Here is a 21,152-nt window from a genome sequence, read left to right as displayed (position 1 = left end):
CAGCTAGGATCTTCGTAAAGGTTCAAGGTGCCGAGGACAGACCGAATGGCAGAGCCCTGTACTGGGAGTGGCGGCCTGCATAAAAGGAACCTGTGGTGAGCTTTGCAAATGGGGATGTGGAGGTAGGCCTCCTTGAGATCTATGGATCTTAAGAGATCTCCTGGCCTGATGCAACCCAGAATTGACTGAAGGGACTGCATCTTGAACCTCCGTTATGCTAAGTGATGATTTAACTTTTTTAGGTAGAGGATCCCCCTCCACCCTCTGGAGTTCTTTGGGACAAGGAAGAGTATTGAATAAAAGCCTGTCCCTTCCTGACCTGGTGGAACCGGTTCTATGGTGTCTATGTCTCTGAGGTGAAGGATGTCCTGTTCCATGAGAGCCTTCTTGACTGGACAGGAAGGGGTTGGACACCGAATGAAGTGTCGGGGTGGTGGAGAAATGAATTTTAATGTTAGACCTATGCATATCATCTGAAGGACGCACTGGTCTGACGTGATCCGCTCCCATTGGGCGTGGAACAGCTGTAGACGCCCTTCTATGGGAGCCGTCCGCTGGTGGTCACTTATAGCATCTGAAGGGTCTGGAATTGGACCCTCCGCAATAGGAACATTTGGAGAAGGACCATTGATGGTTCCTGCCACGAAAGGGCTGACGGTCCTGAGACCTATCCGTGAACTGAGAGTATGGACGTTAGAAAGAACTGGAGGTAGACGGTTGCTCCAAGTTCTGAAAGGGCTGCCTCCTATAGGTCTGTGAACCCTTATGGTCAGATTTTTTGTTGACCGAAGGCATAACCTTCTTTTTGTCCTTGTTTTCAACCAGGACGGGGTCTAGGGCCCCCCCAAAAAGCTTGCCGCCCTTAAAGGGAGCCGAGGCAATCTTCCACTTCGATCGCATATCCGCGTTCCAATGTCTGAGCCATAAGAGGCGCCTGGTGGTGACATTAGAAGCCAGGGATCTAGAAGCAAATTTGGCAGCGTTCAGGGTAGAGTCAGCCATGTACTCTGTTGCTGCGATAATTTTGTTATCATCCTGTCTCAATTTGGTATCCCCTGCCAGAAGCTTGGCTAGGAGCTGTCTCAGCCAGAGTAGCACCGCCCTGGACAGGAAGGACGCAGAAGCAGAAGTTTTAATGGTCCAAGCCGCCATCTGATGAGTCTCGTGGCAGGCGTTCTCGGTCCTTTTGTCCTCCACCTTGAACACTTCTAATAATTCAGGGGGAGCACTGAGTTGGAAGTGAATGCCACTACAGGCGCATCCACGGGAGGCAATTTCAGTAAGTCATCTAGACTTGGGTCAACCGTGTACAATTTTTTCTCATTACTACTACGGGTGGCAAGGGTGCTTGGCTGCACCCATTGCTTTTGCACCACATTAAGAAATAACTTTGGAACTGGCACAATTTCCTGAATAGGTTCTGGCTCCTCAAAGAGTCCCTCGCTGAGGTCTTCCGGAGCAGGAGCAGTCAGAGCTGGGGTGATAGTACCTAAGCGGGTCGAGGTTTTGGCCTTGTTCAGAATAGTTTTGAAATTAGTATACTTGAACAAGCCAGAAAAGGCCGGCTTGTCAGGAACAGCAGCCTCATCCCCTGAGAATTCTGGTTCTACTCCTGGACCAAGGTCCTCCTCCCAGTCAGAATCCTCACTGGCCAAGGAAGAATGTGATGACTGAGAGGGCTGGGCCTGAGTCACTTCTTGTAAAGATCCCGGTGTCGGGAGTGGGCGTGATTTGCGCAGGCGCTTGGCCCGTTGCAACATGCCGGCCTCTATCTCTTGGGAAATGGCTCTGGCAATGACATCCTGCATTTCTATGGAAAGATTGGGTCCCCTGTCTTCTGGAGGGAGAGCTCTGGGTGGGGGCTGAACGACCGGTTGTTGTGGTGCAAGGGTCCCCACTGTGACTGGCTCCTCCTCCAGATCAGACTGACATGCAAAGAGGTCTGCTCGATTGCCCATAGATGGCCCAGGGGAGCCTGCCATTGCAATGGAATCAGCAGAGGATAATTCCTGGCCTTCATCCTCACTCTCTAACATTGGAAGATCCTGACCAGGTTGAACCCCAGGTGAGTGATCCCCAGGGGAAGCAGGCCCAGCTGTCTGGGCCTGTAGTTGAGCCCTAGAAAATTGCTTCTCTAAGGCCTTCTGGCGTCTGATGGCATCTTTGTCTAGGCCCGAACTCTGCTTAGTCCCCTGCCTAGAGTAAGGCTTGCTTGCTCTGATGGCCTCCCTGGCTGCCTTGCCAGCCTGTCTGGTACTGGCCCTGCTGGCGGAAGGACTAACCTGCTGCTCCTCAGGGGCCCTGTCTGCCATGATTAAATGTGGGGATGTAAGCCATGAAAGGAAACTTTCCCCCACTCACCACTCAGACAAACAGCCGTAGCGCTCTATTGCAGAGGCACTGAAGGCAAGGGCAAGCAAAGCTCAGCAGTCCTTTGATTCTGAAGGAGAATGGTGCAAGCTCCAAGCTCCCAGCACTCACACAGGTCAATTAATGTGATGCGCGACCATGTGGGCCATCAACCTCCGCAGCCACCCTCAGTGTGATGGAGGAGCTGTGAATAGGCAAACCTGCCAGAAGTCCAGACAGGAAGACTTCTAGTGGCAACCTGCAAGAGACAGGCAATCAGGCTGCTGTAGCTGCTTTTCGCGGCAAAAGTAGGTCAACAAAATGGCAGCCGGAACTTTTACCCTCTCAAAATGGCTGCCACCATGTTTGACGCTCTCAAAATGGCCATTGCCATGTGTGACCCTCTCAAAATGGCCACCGCCATGTGTGATGCTCTCAAAATGGCCATCGCCACATGGGAACCACCTAAAATGGCCACCCACATACACAGTAGAGCTCTGAGGATCCGTTCCAACAGCCGGCTCACTCAGAAGCACGGTCAGCAGCAACGGAGGGCTCAGTGGGGATATAATCGCAGCAGGATCACCGCAATCGCGCTGGCATCGGCACTCCGACCATGCGCCTTCCCCAACAGCTGGCTGCAGCCTCATGGCACCTGAGCAAACCCAGGATACCGGAGAGGCTGAAATTGGTGAGAACCAGGGAATTAAATTTAAGGGAGACTCACAAAGCCTGCTCCAATAATCAGGAAATAGAATAGAATCTTTTTGAAGTAAATAGAGAAATAGAGAGTCCAAGTAGTCAAGAAACTGGAAGCGCGTCCACTGGGCTTAGCTGAATTGAAAAAATCTGAAGAATAGCCAGCACCAGAGGTGTGGCTTAAAGTTTCAATTCAGTCCTGGGCAGATTGGCTGTATTTAACCCATGCTTGGACACTCCAGAGCCGCACCCAGGAAAAGTTGTTTTATAATGTTTATGGAAATTGTTTCTTTTCAGTATCTATTTTTGATTTTCAAAGTCTAGTTTTGATTTGTCCTCTCTCTTCTACATAAATATTCTATGAATAAATATGTAGTAGCTAAGGTGCTGGACTAGCAACAAGGAGGCTATACGTTCATGACCTGTCTTATGCAAGGAATTCAGCTGGGTGACTTGAACCAGTCTCTTAGCTCAACTCATCTTATAGGGTTGTGTATGGGGGAATAATAGCAGGTAAGTTCAACTAAGAAATAGTGACTGGCTCAAAGCCATCCAGCTGGATTTCATGCATTATATGCTGTCTTTGCAATAGATGATTGATAGATAGATAGATAGATAGATAGATAGATAGATAGATAGATAGATAGACAGACAGACAGACAGACAGACAGACAGACATAGAAAGATAGATAAATGCAGGACAAATCAAATAAGTAATACAAATTGTTGAAGATTCTTTTTATGACTCCTAAACCATCTCTCCTTCAGAGTAAACCTACTCTGTTCACTCAGTTGTAAATTTGTGATATTAAAACAGTAACATAATGAAAAATAGTTCTCATACCTCATCAGCAGTATAAACAAAATCTTCTCCCAATACAGAAGGATTATAAAAATTATCTAAAATGCTAAGCAAGCATCTACGGTCCCAATTATCAGTTACATGGCCTCCATATATTACTTCTCCAGTCAAATAATGCAATGCTACCCAAGGAATCTTTTGGTGCTTCTCAAGGAGCACTTCCAATATTTTGATCGAAAACTGGAAAAGAAAAGTTATCATTAGGAATTACTTTTTTATTACTTATTTGTTGAATACTTGTTAGCTGAATGCTTATTAGTTGAATAAGCTGAATAACACTTCAGATTCATGAATCCAACGAATCATTTTTTAAACATAGTAATATTTTCAATGTATTAAATAAGACTGGATGTTTAGAAAAGTTATTGTTTTATTATTATGAGCCTTCTGAAGTCAAGCTATACCATGCTATAGATTGGGGAAATGTTATAGACATGGTTATAGCTTGACTTCAGAAGGTCCAATTAAATCTCTCTTAGTGTCATTAATAAAGGGATCAAATATGGATTTCTCACCATGTACACATATACAACCAAAGTAGTGTGTGTTTTTTCTCTGTGTCATATATGAGGGTATATGCATAATTTTGTATTTATTTATTTATTTAGTCATGTTTATGGAGTGTATATTGGAGGTGGTGACCCTTTGAGAGCTGCATGCAATGAAATTTCATTTTAATGTATGCTGATTAGTGTACATTCAAAGGGGCAATAAAATTATTCTAAGTTCCAAGTTTTTATTACTCAACAATTAGGTGGATCCACGGATAGCTTATGGATTATGCTCAGTGAGTATTTATAAGTGGACTAAATCAATTATCTATCTGGAGAGACATCTTCAGTGGGGTGCCACAAGACTCTGTCCTGAGCCTGGTTCAATATTTTTATAGATAATATGGATGAGGGAGTTGAGGAAAAGCTTACCAAATCTGCATATGATGCAAAGCTAGGAGGGATAGCTAATACCTGGGTATAGAAGGAAAATATTTTAAAAAGCCTTGTATGGTAGGCAAATTCAAAAAAGCTACAAACAGTGGGTAAAAATGAAATATATTGAAATTTAACAGGGAGAAATGTAAAGTTATGCAAGTAAATAAGATTTTTTTAAAAACAGAATTTGGAAAATCTAGTTGAAGAGAAGCACAAGAGTTTTGTATACTAGTGAATCATAAGTTGAATATGTCCCAAAAATATAATGCAAAGAAGGCCAATGGAATCTTGAAGAGCAATTAAGGGAACAAAGAGTCCAGATCAGAGGTGGGTTCCTACCAGTTCGCACCTATTCGGTAGAACCGGTTCGTCAAATCTACCGAACCGGTTAGAAGAAGTTCCACCAATGGACCCAGAAAGCAGGCTACACCTACAGAAGAGGTTCCAAAAATTTTTGGTCCTTGGATATGATTATTCTACACTATCATGCTCATATTTATAAAACTCAGTGCCTCTGTGAAAGGTAAGGATGACTACTGCGTTTGTGGAGCAATCAGAACATTGCGTGTGCTGAAGTTGTTTTAACGCAAACCAAAGATGCCTTTTAAAAAACAAGTTTACATCATATTCTTATGCATGCCAGTGCTGTGTGTGAGGTAATTTAAGGTGGTTCTGACAAGTGTCGTCGGCAACTTCATATCCGGTCACATGGGCGGCAGAGCCACTCCCATCCGGTCACATGGGCAGCAAGCCACTCCCACAAAGGAGGCCACACCCACAGAGTAGGTTCGAACAATTTTTGAAACCCACCACTGGTCCAGATCTACATGATCTGCATCTCACTGCACTTTGCTTTGATCAGAACATGCTTTCAGTATTGTGCTTAGTTTTGCATATACCTGTTTAAAGAAGACATTAATAAACTGGAGCAAGTTCAGAGCATGGCTATCAAGATGGACAAAAGTCTGGAATTAAGTCCTGGTTAAATATCTAGGTATGTTTTTAGTGGGAGGAGGAGACTAGATATTTGACAGAGAAGATAATTTATATAGCAAAAATACCTAGAATGTGATTTCCACATCTAAGGCATTGTGGGGATTATTGATAGCCTGGTAATCATTATTACAACTATTTCTTACAATTCCATATAATTTTCCTAATTACAAAGCCAAAGATAATAAAAAATACTGTTTCCAACCTCACAATTCAAAGTTAAATACAAAGTATATTAAATAAGGTAAAGAAAAGTACATAAACTAATGGATTAGGGCCGTGATGGTGAACCTCTGGCACATGTCACGCAGAGCCCTCTCTGCTGGCATGTGCACCATCTCCCCAGGTCAGATCTCTGTGGCTTTTCTTTTGTGAGCTTCTGTTTCTCTGCAAACGACAAAACAGAAGGTTACAAAAGAAAAAGATCTTACCTCTTGCTACACTGCCAGTGTTGGGATGCCACGCCTCCCGCTGGCCAGCTGATCTTTGGGTCTCTGCTGCGCAGGTGCGCATATCTGCACTTGCATGTGTGCATGTCTGTTCATGTTCATGTCTCTCTGTGCACTTGTCTACACATGTCTGCACATGTGGGAGTTTGTGCGCACGTACACATCTTTCAGTTTGGACATGCGCATGAGCGCAGTTTGGGCACTTGATATTTAAAAGATTAGGGTTCATCACTGGGTTAGGGGAAAAATTGAATATAATAAAAAAGGAGGAGAGCCAATTGAAAAAAGATCCATAGTGACATAGGTTCAGCAAAATACATTTTAATTTGCAAATATAATTTTATATAACATTTTCTCTTGCCTCTAAATCGGAAGAATTAAAAGCATATGGAATGTTCCAGCCCAAAACTCCATACTTCTTTCTTTCAAGAATGACAGCATTGAAGAAACATAGGCTAAACAACAATCTTTTCCATGATGGCCCACAGTTGGTTTTATTAAATATAGTTTCTGTTACTACAGCAGTGTCACCAAATCCAAAAGTTTGAAGTAATGTTCCTTTTAGTCCTTGTGGAGTTTCTATTACTATCTTGAGGAAATAAACAAACAGATTATGAGTAAACATTCACAGGAAATTTATCAATAAAACAAATAAACACACAAAGAACTTTTACTGACATTGTCTATAATAACATAATCTTTTAAATCCAGTCATCTTATACTACCTACTTATAGTTCAGTGAATTAAGGAGGTGTCTGTCTGAGATGCTTTTGAATGCTGTCTCTTCTGGACTTTAAAAATATTTCAGCCCCCTTAGTCTTGGCAATAATTTCTTCATACGTTTGACAAGACCACCTTGTTTGCTCTCTACATCAAATTTGCTAAAATCTATTTATTTTTGTCCATGTAGATGCAATTTTGGGCTAGCAGAAACACTCAACTTTCTCCTAAAGCAACAAGATTCTGTCAATGTTTGATTATGTAGATTATTTGTCTCTACATTTTTATTATAAATAGCAATATAGCAGTAGCAGTAGACTTATATACCGCTTCATAGGCCTTCCAGGCCTCTCTAAGCGGTTTACAGAGAGTCAGCATATTGCCCCCAACAATCTGGGTCCTCATTTTACCCACCTCGGAAGGATGGAAGGCTGAGTCAACCCTGAGCCGGTGAGATTTGAACCGCTGACCTGCTGATCTAGCAGTAGCCTGCAGTGCTGCATTTTAACCACTGCGCCACCTTGGCTCTATTATAAGTTAATGTATTCACCATAGCTCAACTCATTTTAGCTTATATTTTATCCTTTGTAAAAAAAATCCTCTCATTAGTAATTATATAAACTACTGAATAATATCTCAGATTGTTGGAAATCTTACCTTTAGCCCGCTTCTCAAGATAGATATGGGTAAAGATCTATCTGATGTTGAACTTAACCATAGTCTAAATCCTGGATTTATAGTTGTATCAGGTAGGATAAAGCTATGGAAGTAATCATTTTTATAACAATTTTACTACTTGAAATGTGATACAACATTATAGTGCCCAATCATCAATTCTATTTTACAAAAAACCCCATAAAAATTAGAAGAAATAATGTTAATCCCATAGATGCTTTTCAAAAGGCAATTGGGCTCTCATTGTTTTTTTCCTTGAAGGCAAAAAACTTTTCATTCAAAAAGCTTCTTCAGTTCTGACTGAATGGTAGAGAACGGAAGGATTTATATTATTTTCTTTGCAGTCATGTGGTCATTAGCACTCTGATGGTTGGTCGTTGAAGCCAGTTGTGGGTTTATCTGTACGTCCAGGGTCACCTGAATCAGAATGCAAATGGGTGTGGAACCTTCTAGGAACTGCTGAAGTTTCAGGAAGGTTCAACAGCCATTTGCATTCTGATTCAGGTGACCCTGAGGATACAGAAGTGGCCTCAACGACCAACCTTCAGAGTGCTAGTGACCAGATGATTGCAAAGACAAGAATATGAATCCTTCCATTCCCCACCATTCAGTCAGAATTGAAGAAGCTTTTTGAAAGGGTTTTTTTTGCCTTCAAGGAAAAGAAACAAAGGCAGTCCAGTTGCCTTCTGAAAAGCACCTTTTGGACAATCATGACCTGAATAACTGAAAATCTCTATAGACAAATAATGTTAATGTTAATACTGTCTACTATAGGCATAGATGTTTAATTATCTCTTTATAGGTTATTATTTAAGGATATAAAGAGATTTTGTGAGAGATCCTGCTGGATTTAGATGTGGGCATTTTCTGCTAATGTATCCATAGCAGGATAGAAGATAGCAGCAGGAAACAGAATTACCTATAATATACAATGTAAGGACTGTAATTGTGATTACATTGGATAGACAGATGAGTGGCAAACTGTTTCCATGAACACTAATCAAACAAGTGGACAAAGATCTAACCTTACAAGGACAGACTCAATCACAGTTTCAACTGGGAAGCCACATTCCCATCAAGACTAGTAGGCCACTCAGCATATTCCACTCTTTCACACAGCAATGAAGCTACTTAGTCTGATAATGAAACATCTCTAGGTTTTAACCAAGCTCAGAGACTACCAAAAACTGAACAGAACTAAAATTAGCCTAATTTGGTTCCTCACCATCTGAGAATAAATCATGTATAGAAATTATTTTAAAAAGTGCTTACGAATCAACAATTTTGCACAATCTTGGCATAAATGAAGTTGCGAGGTGGCAATTCTGAAGGAATACCCACTGTTCACCCAGTAGTTGTGCTTTATATATCAATTCCTCTGCTTTGCTTCCTTGGCCACGTCCCAGAGATAGCATTTGCAGATTTTGTGTACTTGTTTTTATTTCTTGGGCAAAGCGCAAGACAATTGCTGTAATGTCTATCTCTATATAATATACAAAAGAATACCTTTTATTATTTCATGTGAAAAGACATTTACGTAGAACAATGTTACTGTGACATATTGTCAGTGAATATGTGTATGGACCCAGAATATACAGTTCCTAATGGACCTGATGGGACAGGTAAATGTAAACCAGTAAAAAGGCAGTTGTTCAAATAATCTGGGAATAGAGCAGTCAGTCAGCGCAATATGGCTAAGAACACTGCCTGATTATTTGGCTGCATTGACTTGAAAACTTTTGTACTTTCTGTAATGTTAGATGAATATAAAAAGTTGGCACCAAGTGAATCTAAGGAAGACCTAATGGAGGTATTCTCAGAGGAAACCTGAAGAGATTGTTAATCATTAGTTGGAATGTAAATGGCACAATTAGGAAAGAACAATCTTCCCCTCAAAAAGGGAAAGTTAAATAGCAAAAATGGGAATATTGGGGAAAGTTGAAGGGAAAAATTGGGAAGAGCTATCAGAACAATAGAATTAAAAAGGAGAAAAAGAATCTGAAAGAAAAAATATAAAAATTTCAAGATCAAGAAAAAGAAAAAGCCAAGTAAATGGATGAAACGACCATAAGAGAAATGAAGTTCCTGAGAGACCAAGAGAAAATGATTAAGAGAAGGATTTGTTAATAGAATAGAATCAAATTTAGTGAATATAGCCAAAGGTTTATGTTTAATATAATGTGTGGGAAATAGATTAAAATTTGTGAATAACTAATCAGATGAAATGTTTAATATAAAAATTAAATTTGAGGATATATGTTATTAACAGTAAAACAGAATAATAGATGGAAATGATATGTTAAATGTGATTACCGGTAACTTGGAGAGGCAAATAATAATATTGTCAATATATTAAGAAGAAATTCAAATTAAGCGGGAGATTATGGAATGAAGAGATGACTGAAATGGAAAAAAGATGTAAAATGTACTATATATAATTAGAAGACGTAAAGAGGGGAAAACCTGGACAACATTTGTTTATAAAGAAGTTTTAAGTACCGTATGTAACAAAAAATAAAAAAACTGCTTAAAAAAGAGAGGAAAGAACAATCTAGACTATTTGTGGACAAATTGTATAAATTATCTGCAATGTACTCAAAACAGATTGACTATAGTTTATTATTTATCTATTTAATTATTTGGCACAATTTCTATACTGCCCCAATCACAAAACTCTGTGCAAGTTGCACATATAAAACATCATAAAACAACAACAATAACCACAAAAGAACAAGTGAAAGTATATATGATGAAGTGGGCTAAAATAATGGTTTTAATATACAGATGGAACAATGGAGACCTTACAAATTGTCTAGAAACTATAAAGGCACTTCAAATTTATGGTGAAAATGTGAAAAAAAATGAAGGGGCATTTAATGTTTGGTGGATTCAGTGGAAAATTCTGGATTCAAATACACATATTGATTTGGAGAAATTTAAAGTTTAATATACAACTGAGACCTAACCTAATCTCTGGAAGGATGATATTATACAAAGGTGGGTACTATGGAGGGATGGCTCTCCTACTGGGCCCCACCAGCAGATATTCATTGGCCAATGGTACCCACAGTATTCCTCTCCTGCTGGATTGGATAAGATAGGTGGAAGCAATCAGAATGTGCTGATCTTGTTAGTAACAAGTAGTGTTAGATAGATGATAAATGTATTATTTGCATATATAGAATAAATATAAAAAATAATTTACAAACTAATACATATATACACATGTGCTGAACACAAAGGAACACATACAGTCTATCAAATGCTCACCATGAGTATGGAGGATAATTAGTGGAGTTGTAGAATCAGATCCTTCATACATTCCTTTTAAATTAATTCCTCCAGTCTGAAAATACCTAGTTCCTAATTTCTCAGTTACAAATATTTGTACTGCTTGGTTTAACATTTCTGAACGAAGAACTTTTATCTAGAAAAAATAAAAGTGACAATGATAACATCTTGTTTTACACAAAGTGTTGTGATGTTTAGTTCTGGGTGTTGCTTAGCGGAGGAACACAAATACATAAGTTTTGCCCCTCCTTTAGCCCTCTTTCCAATCAACTAGCAAAAAATCTGAAAAGTTCATCCTTTCCCACACTTGAGATGTCAAAATCATGCCCTCACAGTCCTCAGAAATAGCAGGAGATGACAGTCTAATCTCAAGGAAAAATGTTTGGCTCTCCCAATACAATACAGTTTCTGAATTTTGTATGCCAATATCATTAACTGTCAGATATCTTTCAAATCAGCTAGAAACATGCTTCTTCTAAATGCCAAAAAATACTTTAAACCAGTAATATTTTCATTACTTGCCAATATAAGTCTTTCAAATGGAGAAAGCTTCTCCCAAGGAAAAATTACATGTATACTCTCCTCCTCCTCCTCCTCCTCCTCCTCCTCCTCCTCCCTTTCTCTTCCTAGCTGTGATTCTGATTCTGTTAAAGTAATTATTAAATAATTACTGAAACATTGAAATGTTTAACAATTATACTGTATAAACATTGTAACAAATTGGTACTTTTTCAGTATTATAAACTTTGTTTAATGTAATTAAAATTTCCAAGCATATTGCCTTGATCAAACAAGATGTCCCTTACTAAAATTCTTGTCATGACTTTTAAATGGGCAAAATCATACTTCATAGAAAATATTTTTTGATCAAGGTACCTCAAATGGGCTAACTTACAGAACATATCAAAAATATGGAACCCATGATTCCTAAGGGAATTAAATTTGGGAAAGTTATAACTGCTTTATTACTAGTGGCTGTCTATTGGGCTGCTGCACATGATCTTTATTTTCCACGTTCTGACAGTTTCCCAGTCAGTCTCATAATCCCTTGCTCACCCACCTAGAACTAGCAATGTACCTGCCTGCTGGGAAGGGAGAGGACAGGACGAAATGTGGAAGGAAGGAAGGAAGGAAGAAAGGAAGGAAGGAAGGAAGGAAGGAAGGAAGGAAGGAAGGAAGGAAGGAAGGAAGGAAGGAAAGAAGTCATTTGTTTCCACTATCTATTTGCCCATCATGGTCATTCTATTTTTTATTTAGGTAAGGAAATATCTCTGAAATGATGATCCAATGAAGCATGGGTTGCCTAGTTATTTCTAAAGGTTATGCACAAGAAAGCAGATAATAAATTATTATGCAATCCAGGAAGTTCTAGGATAGAGAAGTGATCAGTGTTTAAAAGGACATATGAGGAACAAAAAGGGCACAATATGTGCAAAAATATATCAGGTAAAAGCATATAATGTGGAATATTTATTATACATGTTTATAAGTTCTGTAATTATCTCATTTTAGTATGACTTCCTGCAAGACAAACCAAACAATTGTTGAATAAATGTTTACATTTAACCATTAGTCTCTTATTCATTGGTCAGCAAATCATTGTTTCACATTAATAGGCAAATTTTATGGAAAATGTGATTTATTTTATGTGGGAAAGTATACTGCCCTGTAGCAATTCAACTGGTCATTTGCCTTCAAAGGATCAGACAATATGACTAACATTGACTAAAGGTAGTGACTTCAAGTTCTTCACTCTCCTTGATTTTAGTAATCTAAATATTTTAACTTTTTGAATTATTTTATTGTGAATTGTATTTCTATACCATTGTATTTAGGGACATGCTTACTTTACAAAAAACAAAAACATTTTTAAATGTAATTATTTATTTAAAATATACATGATGTCACGGTTCATTAAAGAGGAAGTTGAAATGCTAATTTGAATATAAGAGTTAGGGGAAAGGATGGTACACTGCTTATATAGATTATTTGGAGAATAAGCATTTGAATATTTATATCTTGAAAAAAAGCACTATAAAATATTGAGTTTCATTTGTATGGAATTACTATGGGCTGCATATAGAACAAGTTATTAGGACATCAACAATCTATACTTGGTTAATGCCATATGGAAGGCATGTTAGTATCTATATTACAGTTACATAAAGTACATAAAATGCACAAGGCATACAACTTGCTGACTTTTGCACAGCTATACATTTCCCATCTATATTTAGTTACGTGATTTAATTAATTTATTTCTAACATCCAGTTAGAAAAAACAATTAGCATAAATCCTCTTCCAAGTGGTTTTGGAAGAGGTAGAGGTAAAGGATGTACAGATATTTCAAACTTGCATTTTCTTGAGATTGTTTAAGCCCAGGAAAATTATTATATTTTACCAGTTACCTTGCTTTGGTGATAATGGTCTATAACATGTACTAATCAAATCATACACATTCTCACTATCTAGAAAATCATTCCACTGTTGAGGATATGTTGACAGAGAACTGCACAATAGGTTGAATGCTGGTATTTGAGTACTCATGTACTGACATTCTTTCCACATCATTTCACTTATCCAGTGGAATGGAGCAGTTTTGTTAAATACACACGAGTCTAATAAAATAATATGAAACATTTAATTAGGACAGATGTAAGTATTATACTTTTAATTCAATCCATGACTTATAACTGAATTATTAATTTTGGCTGCAATATGTTCATGTTGTCATGATTATCCTGACTAGTGGATTGAAAAACCAATCTGAGAGGCAGCAATAAAGCTGTATCTTGTGGTAGCACCTAAACTTGGTTTAATCACCAGGAGGACACAATCAGTTTGCTGTGAGTGAATATCTCTTTCGTATTTTAACTGATAGCTTGGACAATGCCACCTAATTTTAACCAAAGGCTAACACAACCCTCCTCTAGCACATCAATTATAATTGAACAAAGAGGAATTTTGTTCTGCAAAGACATGCATTTGATTGCTTTGTTAAAATAACTCATAAATGCATCTACATTTATAGTGATATAAAGTTTTTTAAATTTCTTCAATAAAATATATTGTTTTAATATGTGCAACTTTTCTTTTTAAAGATATATTATGCTTATATGGTACTTTGTAGTGTGTTCTTCATGCACAATTGAGTTATATCAAGATAACCCAGAAAACGGGATGCTAATTGTGATAATAGCAGACAGTGTTGCATAAGGCTAAAAGCTAAAAAGTTGAGCAAAGCAATTTTGCTCATGGATTCAAGATACCAATCTGTATAAAATCCTACAAAGGATGAACATTACAAGGCATAATTATTCTTGTCTACTCTCTTGGATCAAAGGAACTTCAGAACTGTAGGTGATTCTTGGCACCATAACAAACTTGACAAGGAGATTAGAAGCTAAATTCAATGAAGAATGACCCTAAGTATTTCATATCTTTAGTCTTAGAAGAGATTATTGAGATAAGATATGATAGCACTCCTCAAATATCAGAAAGATGTCAGATGGAAAAAGATCAAGATAGTTTTTTCTCTGATTCCAAAAGAAAGGACCAGGAATAATGGATTTAAGTTACTGGAAGACAGATTTCAGTTGAATATTAGAATAAATATTAGAAAAAACTTCCTAAAAATAAAAACAACCCTACAGCAGAACAATTTACCAAGAGTCATTTTCCCTGTACCCTTCATCAATATGTTCAAGCAAAGATTAGATACCCACCTGTCTGATATGGTTTAGGTTTAGGTTTAGTTTTATTTATATGCCGCCCTATTCCCAGCGGGACTTAGGGCGGCGCACAAACCCAAAGGGGGAAAGGGAAACACAAAAACTACAAATACAAGCATTTAAAAAATAACCAACAGACACACAAATCGAGAGGGGAAGGGAACTCATCAACCCCAGGCCTGCCGTCACAGCCAGGTTTTAACGGCTTTTCGGAAGGCCTGGAGAGAGGTGAGGGTCCGAATCTCTGCGGGGAGTTCGTTCCAAATGGCCGGAGCTGCCACAGAGAAGGCCCTCCCCCTGGTAGTAGCCAGATGGCATTGGCTGGTGGACGGAACCCGGAGGAGGCCAGCCCTGTGTGATCTAATGGGTCTTTGGGAGGTAATTGGCAGCAGGCGGTCTCTCAAGTACCCAGGTCCAATACCATGAAGGGCTTTATAAGTGATGACTAGCACCTTGAAACGTATCCGGAGACCAATCGGTAACCAGTGCAGCTCGCGGAGGATAGGTGTAACGTGGGTGTACCGAGGTTCACCCACAATCGCTCGCGCGGCTGCATTCTGGACGAGCTGAAGTCTCCGAATGCTCTTCAAGGGCTGCCCCATGTAGAGCGCATTGCAGTAGTCCAGTCTTGAGGTCACGAGGGCATGAGTGACTGTTGCGAGTGCCTCCCGGTTCAGGTAGGGACGCAATTGGTGCACCAGGCGAACCTGGGCAAATGCCCCCCTGGTCACAGCCGACAAATGATGTTCTAAGGTCAGCTGTGGGTCCAGGAGGACTCCCAAATTGCGAACCCTGTCTGAGGGGCGTAAAATTTCACCCCCCAGCCTGAGTGATGGAATACTAACCAAATTTTTGGGAGGGAAACACAACAGCCACTCAGTCTTGTCTGGATTGAGCGCAAGCTTGTTAACCCCCATCCAGACCCTGACAGCCTCCAGGCACTGGCACATCACGTCAACCGCTTCACTGAGTTGGCACGGGGCAGACAGATACAACTGGGTATCATCCCCGTATTGATGGTATTTTATCCCGTGCCGTCGAATGATCTCACCCAGCGGCTTCATGTAGATGTTAAACAGGAGGTGGGATAGGACCGAACCCTGTGGGACCCCATATTTCAGGGGCCTAGGGGTCGACCTCTGCCCCCCGACCAACACCGACTGCGACCTGTCCGAGAGGTAGGAGGAGAACCACCGAAAAACGGTGCCTCCCACCCCACCTCTCGTAACCGTCGCAGAAGGATACCATGGTCGATGGTATCGAAGACCGCTGAGAGGTCAAGAAGCACTAGGATGGAGGGATGACCTCCATCCCTGGCTCTCCAGAGATCATTGGTCAGTGCGACCAAAGCGGTTTCCGTGCTGTAGCCAGGCCTGAATCCGGACTGAAAGGAATCCAGATAATCGGCTTCGTCCAAGGACCGTCGGAGCTGAGAGGCTACCACTTTCTCAACAACCTTCCCAATAAAGGGGAGATTGGAGACTGGACGGTAGTTGTTCAAAATGGCTGGATCCAGCGATGGCTTCTTCAGGAGGGGTCTCACCACCGCTGTCTTCAATGCTGGCAGAAAGAAGCCCTCCCGAAGAGAGGAATTCACCATCGCCTGGATCCAGCTCCGTGTCACCACCTTGCTGTTCGCGACCAGCCAGGAGGGGCACGGGTCCAGTACACACGTGGCGGCACTCACCGCTCCCCTGGCCTTGTCCACTTCATCAGGAGGAACAAGTTGAAAGTCAGTCCAGAGATATTGTTCAAGACCTTCCCCCGGTACCCCGGCTGGCTCTGCGCAATGGAGTCCAGGTCCATCCGAAGCCGAGCAACTTTGTCCGCGAGGAACTGGACATATTCGTCTGCTCTACCTTGTAGGGGGTTATCCGCAACCCTCCCATTTAGGAGGGAGCGGGTCACCCTAAACAAGGCGGCAGGGCATGACTCAGCAGACACTATCAGAGCGGCAATATAGGTGTTCTTGGCTGTCCGTATTGCTGAGAGGTATGCTCCGATGCAAGCTTTTAATAGTGCTCGGTCTGACTCGGATTTACTGGACCTCCAGCGGCGCTCTAGGCGTCTCTTTTGGCACTTCATCTCCCGAAGGTCATCGGTAAACCAAGGGGCCCTCCTGGATCCACTGCCGCGGATTGGCCGTAAAGGCGCAATCTGGTGGAGAGCCTCAGACGCTGCCGAGTTCCAAGCAGCAACTAAGGTCTCCACCGGACTGCGGGCGAGAGTATCAGGCATAACACCAAGCACCATCTGGAAACCCTGAGGATCCATAAGACGCCTGGGATGGAACCATTTAATCGGTTCCTCCTCCCTACAGCAGGGGATTGGTCTCCGAAAGTCAAGCCTCAGTAGGAAGTGGTCCGATCATGACAGGGGCAAGATCTCACTACCCCTCAAACCAAGATCACAGCTCCACTGCTCCGAGAGAAATACGAGGTCGAGTGTGTGACCCGCTGAGTGAGTCGGACCCTGGATTACTTGGGTCAAGCCCATGGCTGTCATGGAAGCCATGAACTCCTGCGCTCCGTCAGAGTGTTCGCCAAGCAAAGGCAGATTGAAGTCCCCCAGTATCATAAGTCTGGGGAACTCAACTGCCAGCTCAGCTACTGACTCGAGGAGCGAGGGGAGGGCTGTCGTCACGCTGTTGGGAGGCAGGTACGTTAACAACAAGCCCACTTGACCCGCAAGGTCCATCTTCACCAGCAAGGACTCACACCCGACAAGCTCCGGAGCAGGGATCCTACAAGGAACTAAAGACTGTCAGATAACAATGGCCACTCCCCCGCCCCTTTCTCTGGGGTCGCGGTTGATGAAGCACCTGAAAACCCTCTGGGCACATTTCGGTGAGGGGGACTCCTCCCTCCGGGCCCAGCCAGGTTTCAGTAATACATGACAGGTCTGCCCCGTCTACAATTAGGTCCTGGATGAGGGGAGCCTTGTGAACCACAGACCTGGCATTTAGCAACAGCAACCTGAGACCAGGGTCCTGACTACTCATGCCATCTGCCTTGGAGTGGAACTCACAGGGCCGGAAGGAGGGATCCCTCTGACATAGGGAACCCTCGTTCCCCGGTAATGGCTCGCCCTGAAGTTCCCGCCATATCTGCCCCTCCCCAATATGACCCCAATATTCCGGCCCACTCCCGCATCTATGGTCCCTCCACCCTCTTCCCCGGCCGCCGAATTCACCGGCAGGCCCTTCGACACACACATCCAAGGGCCGGAACCAAGCCTGAGTCCCCCTGACACTTCTGCCAAAGCACTCAGTGCAGGAGGTACCCAGCTAAACTCCCAGCCCACCACACATACCCATACATACAATCAGTCAATCCCCACAATACAAGTTAAAAACAAGAAAAACAACAATATCATAATAAAAAGTGGGAACATTCAGTCAACCACAGTCATGCCACACACTCTCCATACAATTAAAAATTGTAAAACATTACAAATGTATAAAAAATTATAAAACTGCGCAATATAGCTGATTGTATAATCCGAAAGGCCGAAAAGGGAGTAATGTCCAAACCTCCCGTGTGAGTGTCTGAGATCCAAGGAGTAATAGCACAGACATATAATAATAACCCAGCGATGGTCCAGAGAGGAAGCCAGGAAAAGTCTGAGAGGCAAGTAGGCCACAGGCAGTGAGTAGCGAAAGTTGTAGGGCCAGCCCCAGGTGACGGCAGGCCAGCAACACCCCTCTCCTCCGGGACAAAGAACACCTGAGAGCCCACGATAAAAGGGGGGGGAAAGCCCCACTCCCAGCTGTACTGTGACACTCCCAGTGGAGGCAGCCCGTCGCTCGGCCATCAGGCTAGCAACCCCACCCCCACCCTCACCCTCACCTTAATCCTAACCTTAAATTAAACTAACCCCACCCTATAATCCTAATCTAACCCTACCCTGTCCCTAGCCTGACCCTGCAGCAGCACAAACAGCAGATGGAGGCATCAGACAACCTGGGGGGGGGGTCGGGTCCCCCCAAAACAGTCTCCGATAGCCGCCTCCATGGCAGCCAAGACGGTCTCAGCCATCTCTTCCAGGATCCAAGCAGGCACCCTCGGCCCCGGTGGTCGGGAAGTCCTCGCCCGCCTCTCGCCACGGGCGGCACAGCAAAGTTCGCGAGATGGTTCAATTCGCCCAGCTACTTGAGTAATGACACCCACAAAGCTCCACAGCATTCAGTGCTCTCTCTCTGGATATTCTCAGCATTCACTCCATTTTCAATATTGTCAGCGTTCCCCGCGGTCTTAGCAGAGACAGAGAGGAAAAAAAAGAACGTCAGCCAGGGGGCAGCCAAGGCCATCCCTAGCTCTTCCCACAGGCGCAGCAGTTCAGCGTTCAGTGTAACAGTATGGGGTGGCAATTCAGTCACTTAGATGGCTTAATAGTGGTTTAATAGTCCTTCAAACGGAGGCAGACGCAACCAGGGCAGTTGTAACCCTCCATTTCACAGTCGCAGTGCAGTCCCGGCACTCTTCCAGCCTCTCCAGCCCCTTCAGTCCCCCCCCCCCCAAGCACTCTCTACACTAGTGCACAATGGTAGTTTACCCAAAACTCCGCCAGCGCTGTCCCCAGCTTAATGTATGCTGGGGGCTGCCGTCCGCGGAGGGGGGGCACCATCCGAGAAGCTGTCTGCGAAGCTGAAGCCGCCCGTAACCGCCAGATATGCCGCTGCCTGTCCCAAGCCTCCAGGGCTGTATTTCTCGCAAGCCACCGTCTGTGTGGAGGGAGGGGGGGGGCGTCTGCGAAGCTGAGCATGCCAAGAACACCGCAGCGTTCAGTTAAGTGCCCATAGTTGTCAAATAGGCAAAAATAATTTGGATGCTAGCACCCTACAGGTGCTTGGTGAGTCTTGAAAGCCTGTATGGCTTTCTAAAGCTACGATTCTATGATTCTAATACAGAACAAATCAAATATCTGCTTGGGAATAGATAGCAGGTACTTCTGCTGACTCCACTGTTAAAATAGATAAGGAAATAATAAAGCAACTGAAGGAAAACAACATAATTAAGGCTAAGAGAAAAGGAATTTATACAAGTCCCTGTTGTCTGATGGCATGGGTTTGGCTAGAAGAGCTAAATAAGCAAATATCTACTTATGTTTTGGAAGAAACATCTGTAGGAATAGATATCTGATCTGAGAAATGTCAGGGAAAAAAAGGGAAAAAATAAACATTTATTATTCATTTAATTGTTCCATTTTCTCTTATCTTAAGTCACGTGACATAGTACAGGTAGTTCACAACTTACAATATTTCAGTGACTGTTCAAAGTTGTAACAGCACTGAAAAAAGTTACTTATGACCATTTTTCACACTTATAAAGCACACACATATGCACACATACACAATAGATACACAAATCCTTATACTTAGAAAATTATACCATTAATCAATGCCCATAACATTAGAAAAAAACAAATAAAGCTTTGATTAATTTTTCATTAATTTTTCTCAGTATTCATGTTTCATTATTTTGACAATTTTCAACCCATAATAGTTCACAAAAAATTCAGGGATAGCATTATAAAATCTAAAAGTAATTGCTTAGCTCAATTGAAATATGGTATGTTGATTACTTATAGTTTTCTATGATCAATTCTTACTATCATTTTACATGTATGTTACATATTTATTCAAGGATGATGAAATCAATTCCTGAGAGCACACTATTATCTTTACACATTTCTTTACTGAAAATATGAATATTTTTTGTTTACCAGCAGAGTCAGAGATTGATGGTTGCTTAATGTTTGCTATCATCCGAGAGTACAGGAAGAAATTCCACTCATTCTCTGATATAAATCCAAGCTTATTTGTGAATACATTTTCACCACAATTATTTTTCATGATTGCGGTGCACAGTAGGAAAGCAAAGCATAGCTTATTTTTATTGAACAAAGCTGAAGAAACTGTCTGCAAAATAAAAAATACATATAACACATTAACATTGCCACATTTGCCAAATACACATCTAAGTCCTATTAGCCGAAAATAATTTATGCATTATAATATTTAAGTACCTCGTAGACATGATATGTTAGTGTCTCAATTATATCATTAATATGTATTTTGAAGTGATCTATCTCAGTTTCACTTTCCGTTATTGTTTCTTTGCTTTGCACCTTATATTCACTTATTTTTGTACTTGAAAGATCATCACTGAGAGAAATTTCCCTTTTCTTCACATTATCTATAGAGTCTACAAAGATCTTATGAAACCAGTTCAGTGAAAACTGATAGACATGGTTGATGTGTATAAGATCTGATATTACAAAATAGAGCACAGCACCACGAGTTGCTATAGGAATATACGCTTTACGCAATCCTTCTATGGTGACTTCTGTTGCTGCTGAATCTGCTACACGCTGAAAAATCTCTGATGAGGTAATTTTTGTTTGCTGCAAATTTTCAATGAGATCTTGGTCATCTAAAAGGTGCCCTGTAA

At 41.6% G+C, this 21,152-nt stretch overlaps 1 protein-coding gene across 1 annotated transcript in view; it reads right to left on the bottom strand.

Annotated features, from left to right (window-relative positions):
- Positions 1 to 21,152, bottom strand: part of DNAH14 (dynein axonemal heavy chain 14) — a 230,549-nt gene that overhangs the window by 25,904 nt on the left and 183,493 nt on the right. Inside the window, 9 exon segments of the mRNA XM_087718645.1 lie at positions 3,893 to 4,090; positions 6,643 to 6,870; positions 7,660 to 7,762; positions 8,950 to 9,160; positions 10,948 to 11,104; positions 11,491 to 11,612; positions 13,378 to 13,587; positions 20,425 to 20,682; positions 20,715 to 21,146. Of these exon segments, the coding sequence (XP_087574771.1) occupies positions 3,893 to 4,090; positions 6,643 to 6,870; positions 7,660 to 7,762; positions 8,950 to 9,160; positions 10,948 to 11,104; positions 11,491 to 11,612; positions 13,378 to 13,587; positions 20,425 to 20,682; positions 20,715 to 21,146 (1,919 nt within the window).

The sequence above is a fragment of the Thamnophis sirtalis genome, unplaced genomic scaffold (genome assembly GCF_051295495.1).
Source record: "Thamnophis sirtalis isolate CommonGarterSnake01/CBP01778 unplaced genomic scaffold, rThaSir2_p1.2 scaffold_6, whole genome shotgun sequence".
In the NCBI taxonomy this organism is placed as follows: domain Eukaryota; kingdom Metazoa; phylum Chordata; class Lepidosauria; order Squamata; family Natricidae; genus Thamnophis; species Thamnophis sirtalis.
This window is presented reverse-complemented; position numbering and strand designations above follow the sequence as displayed.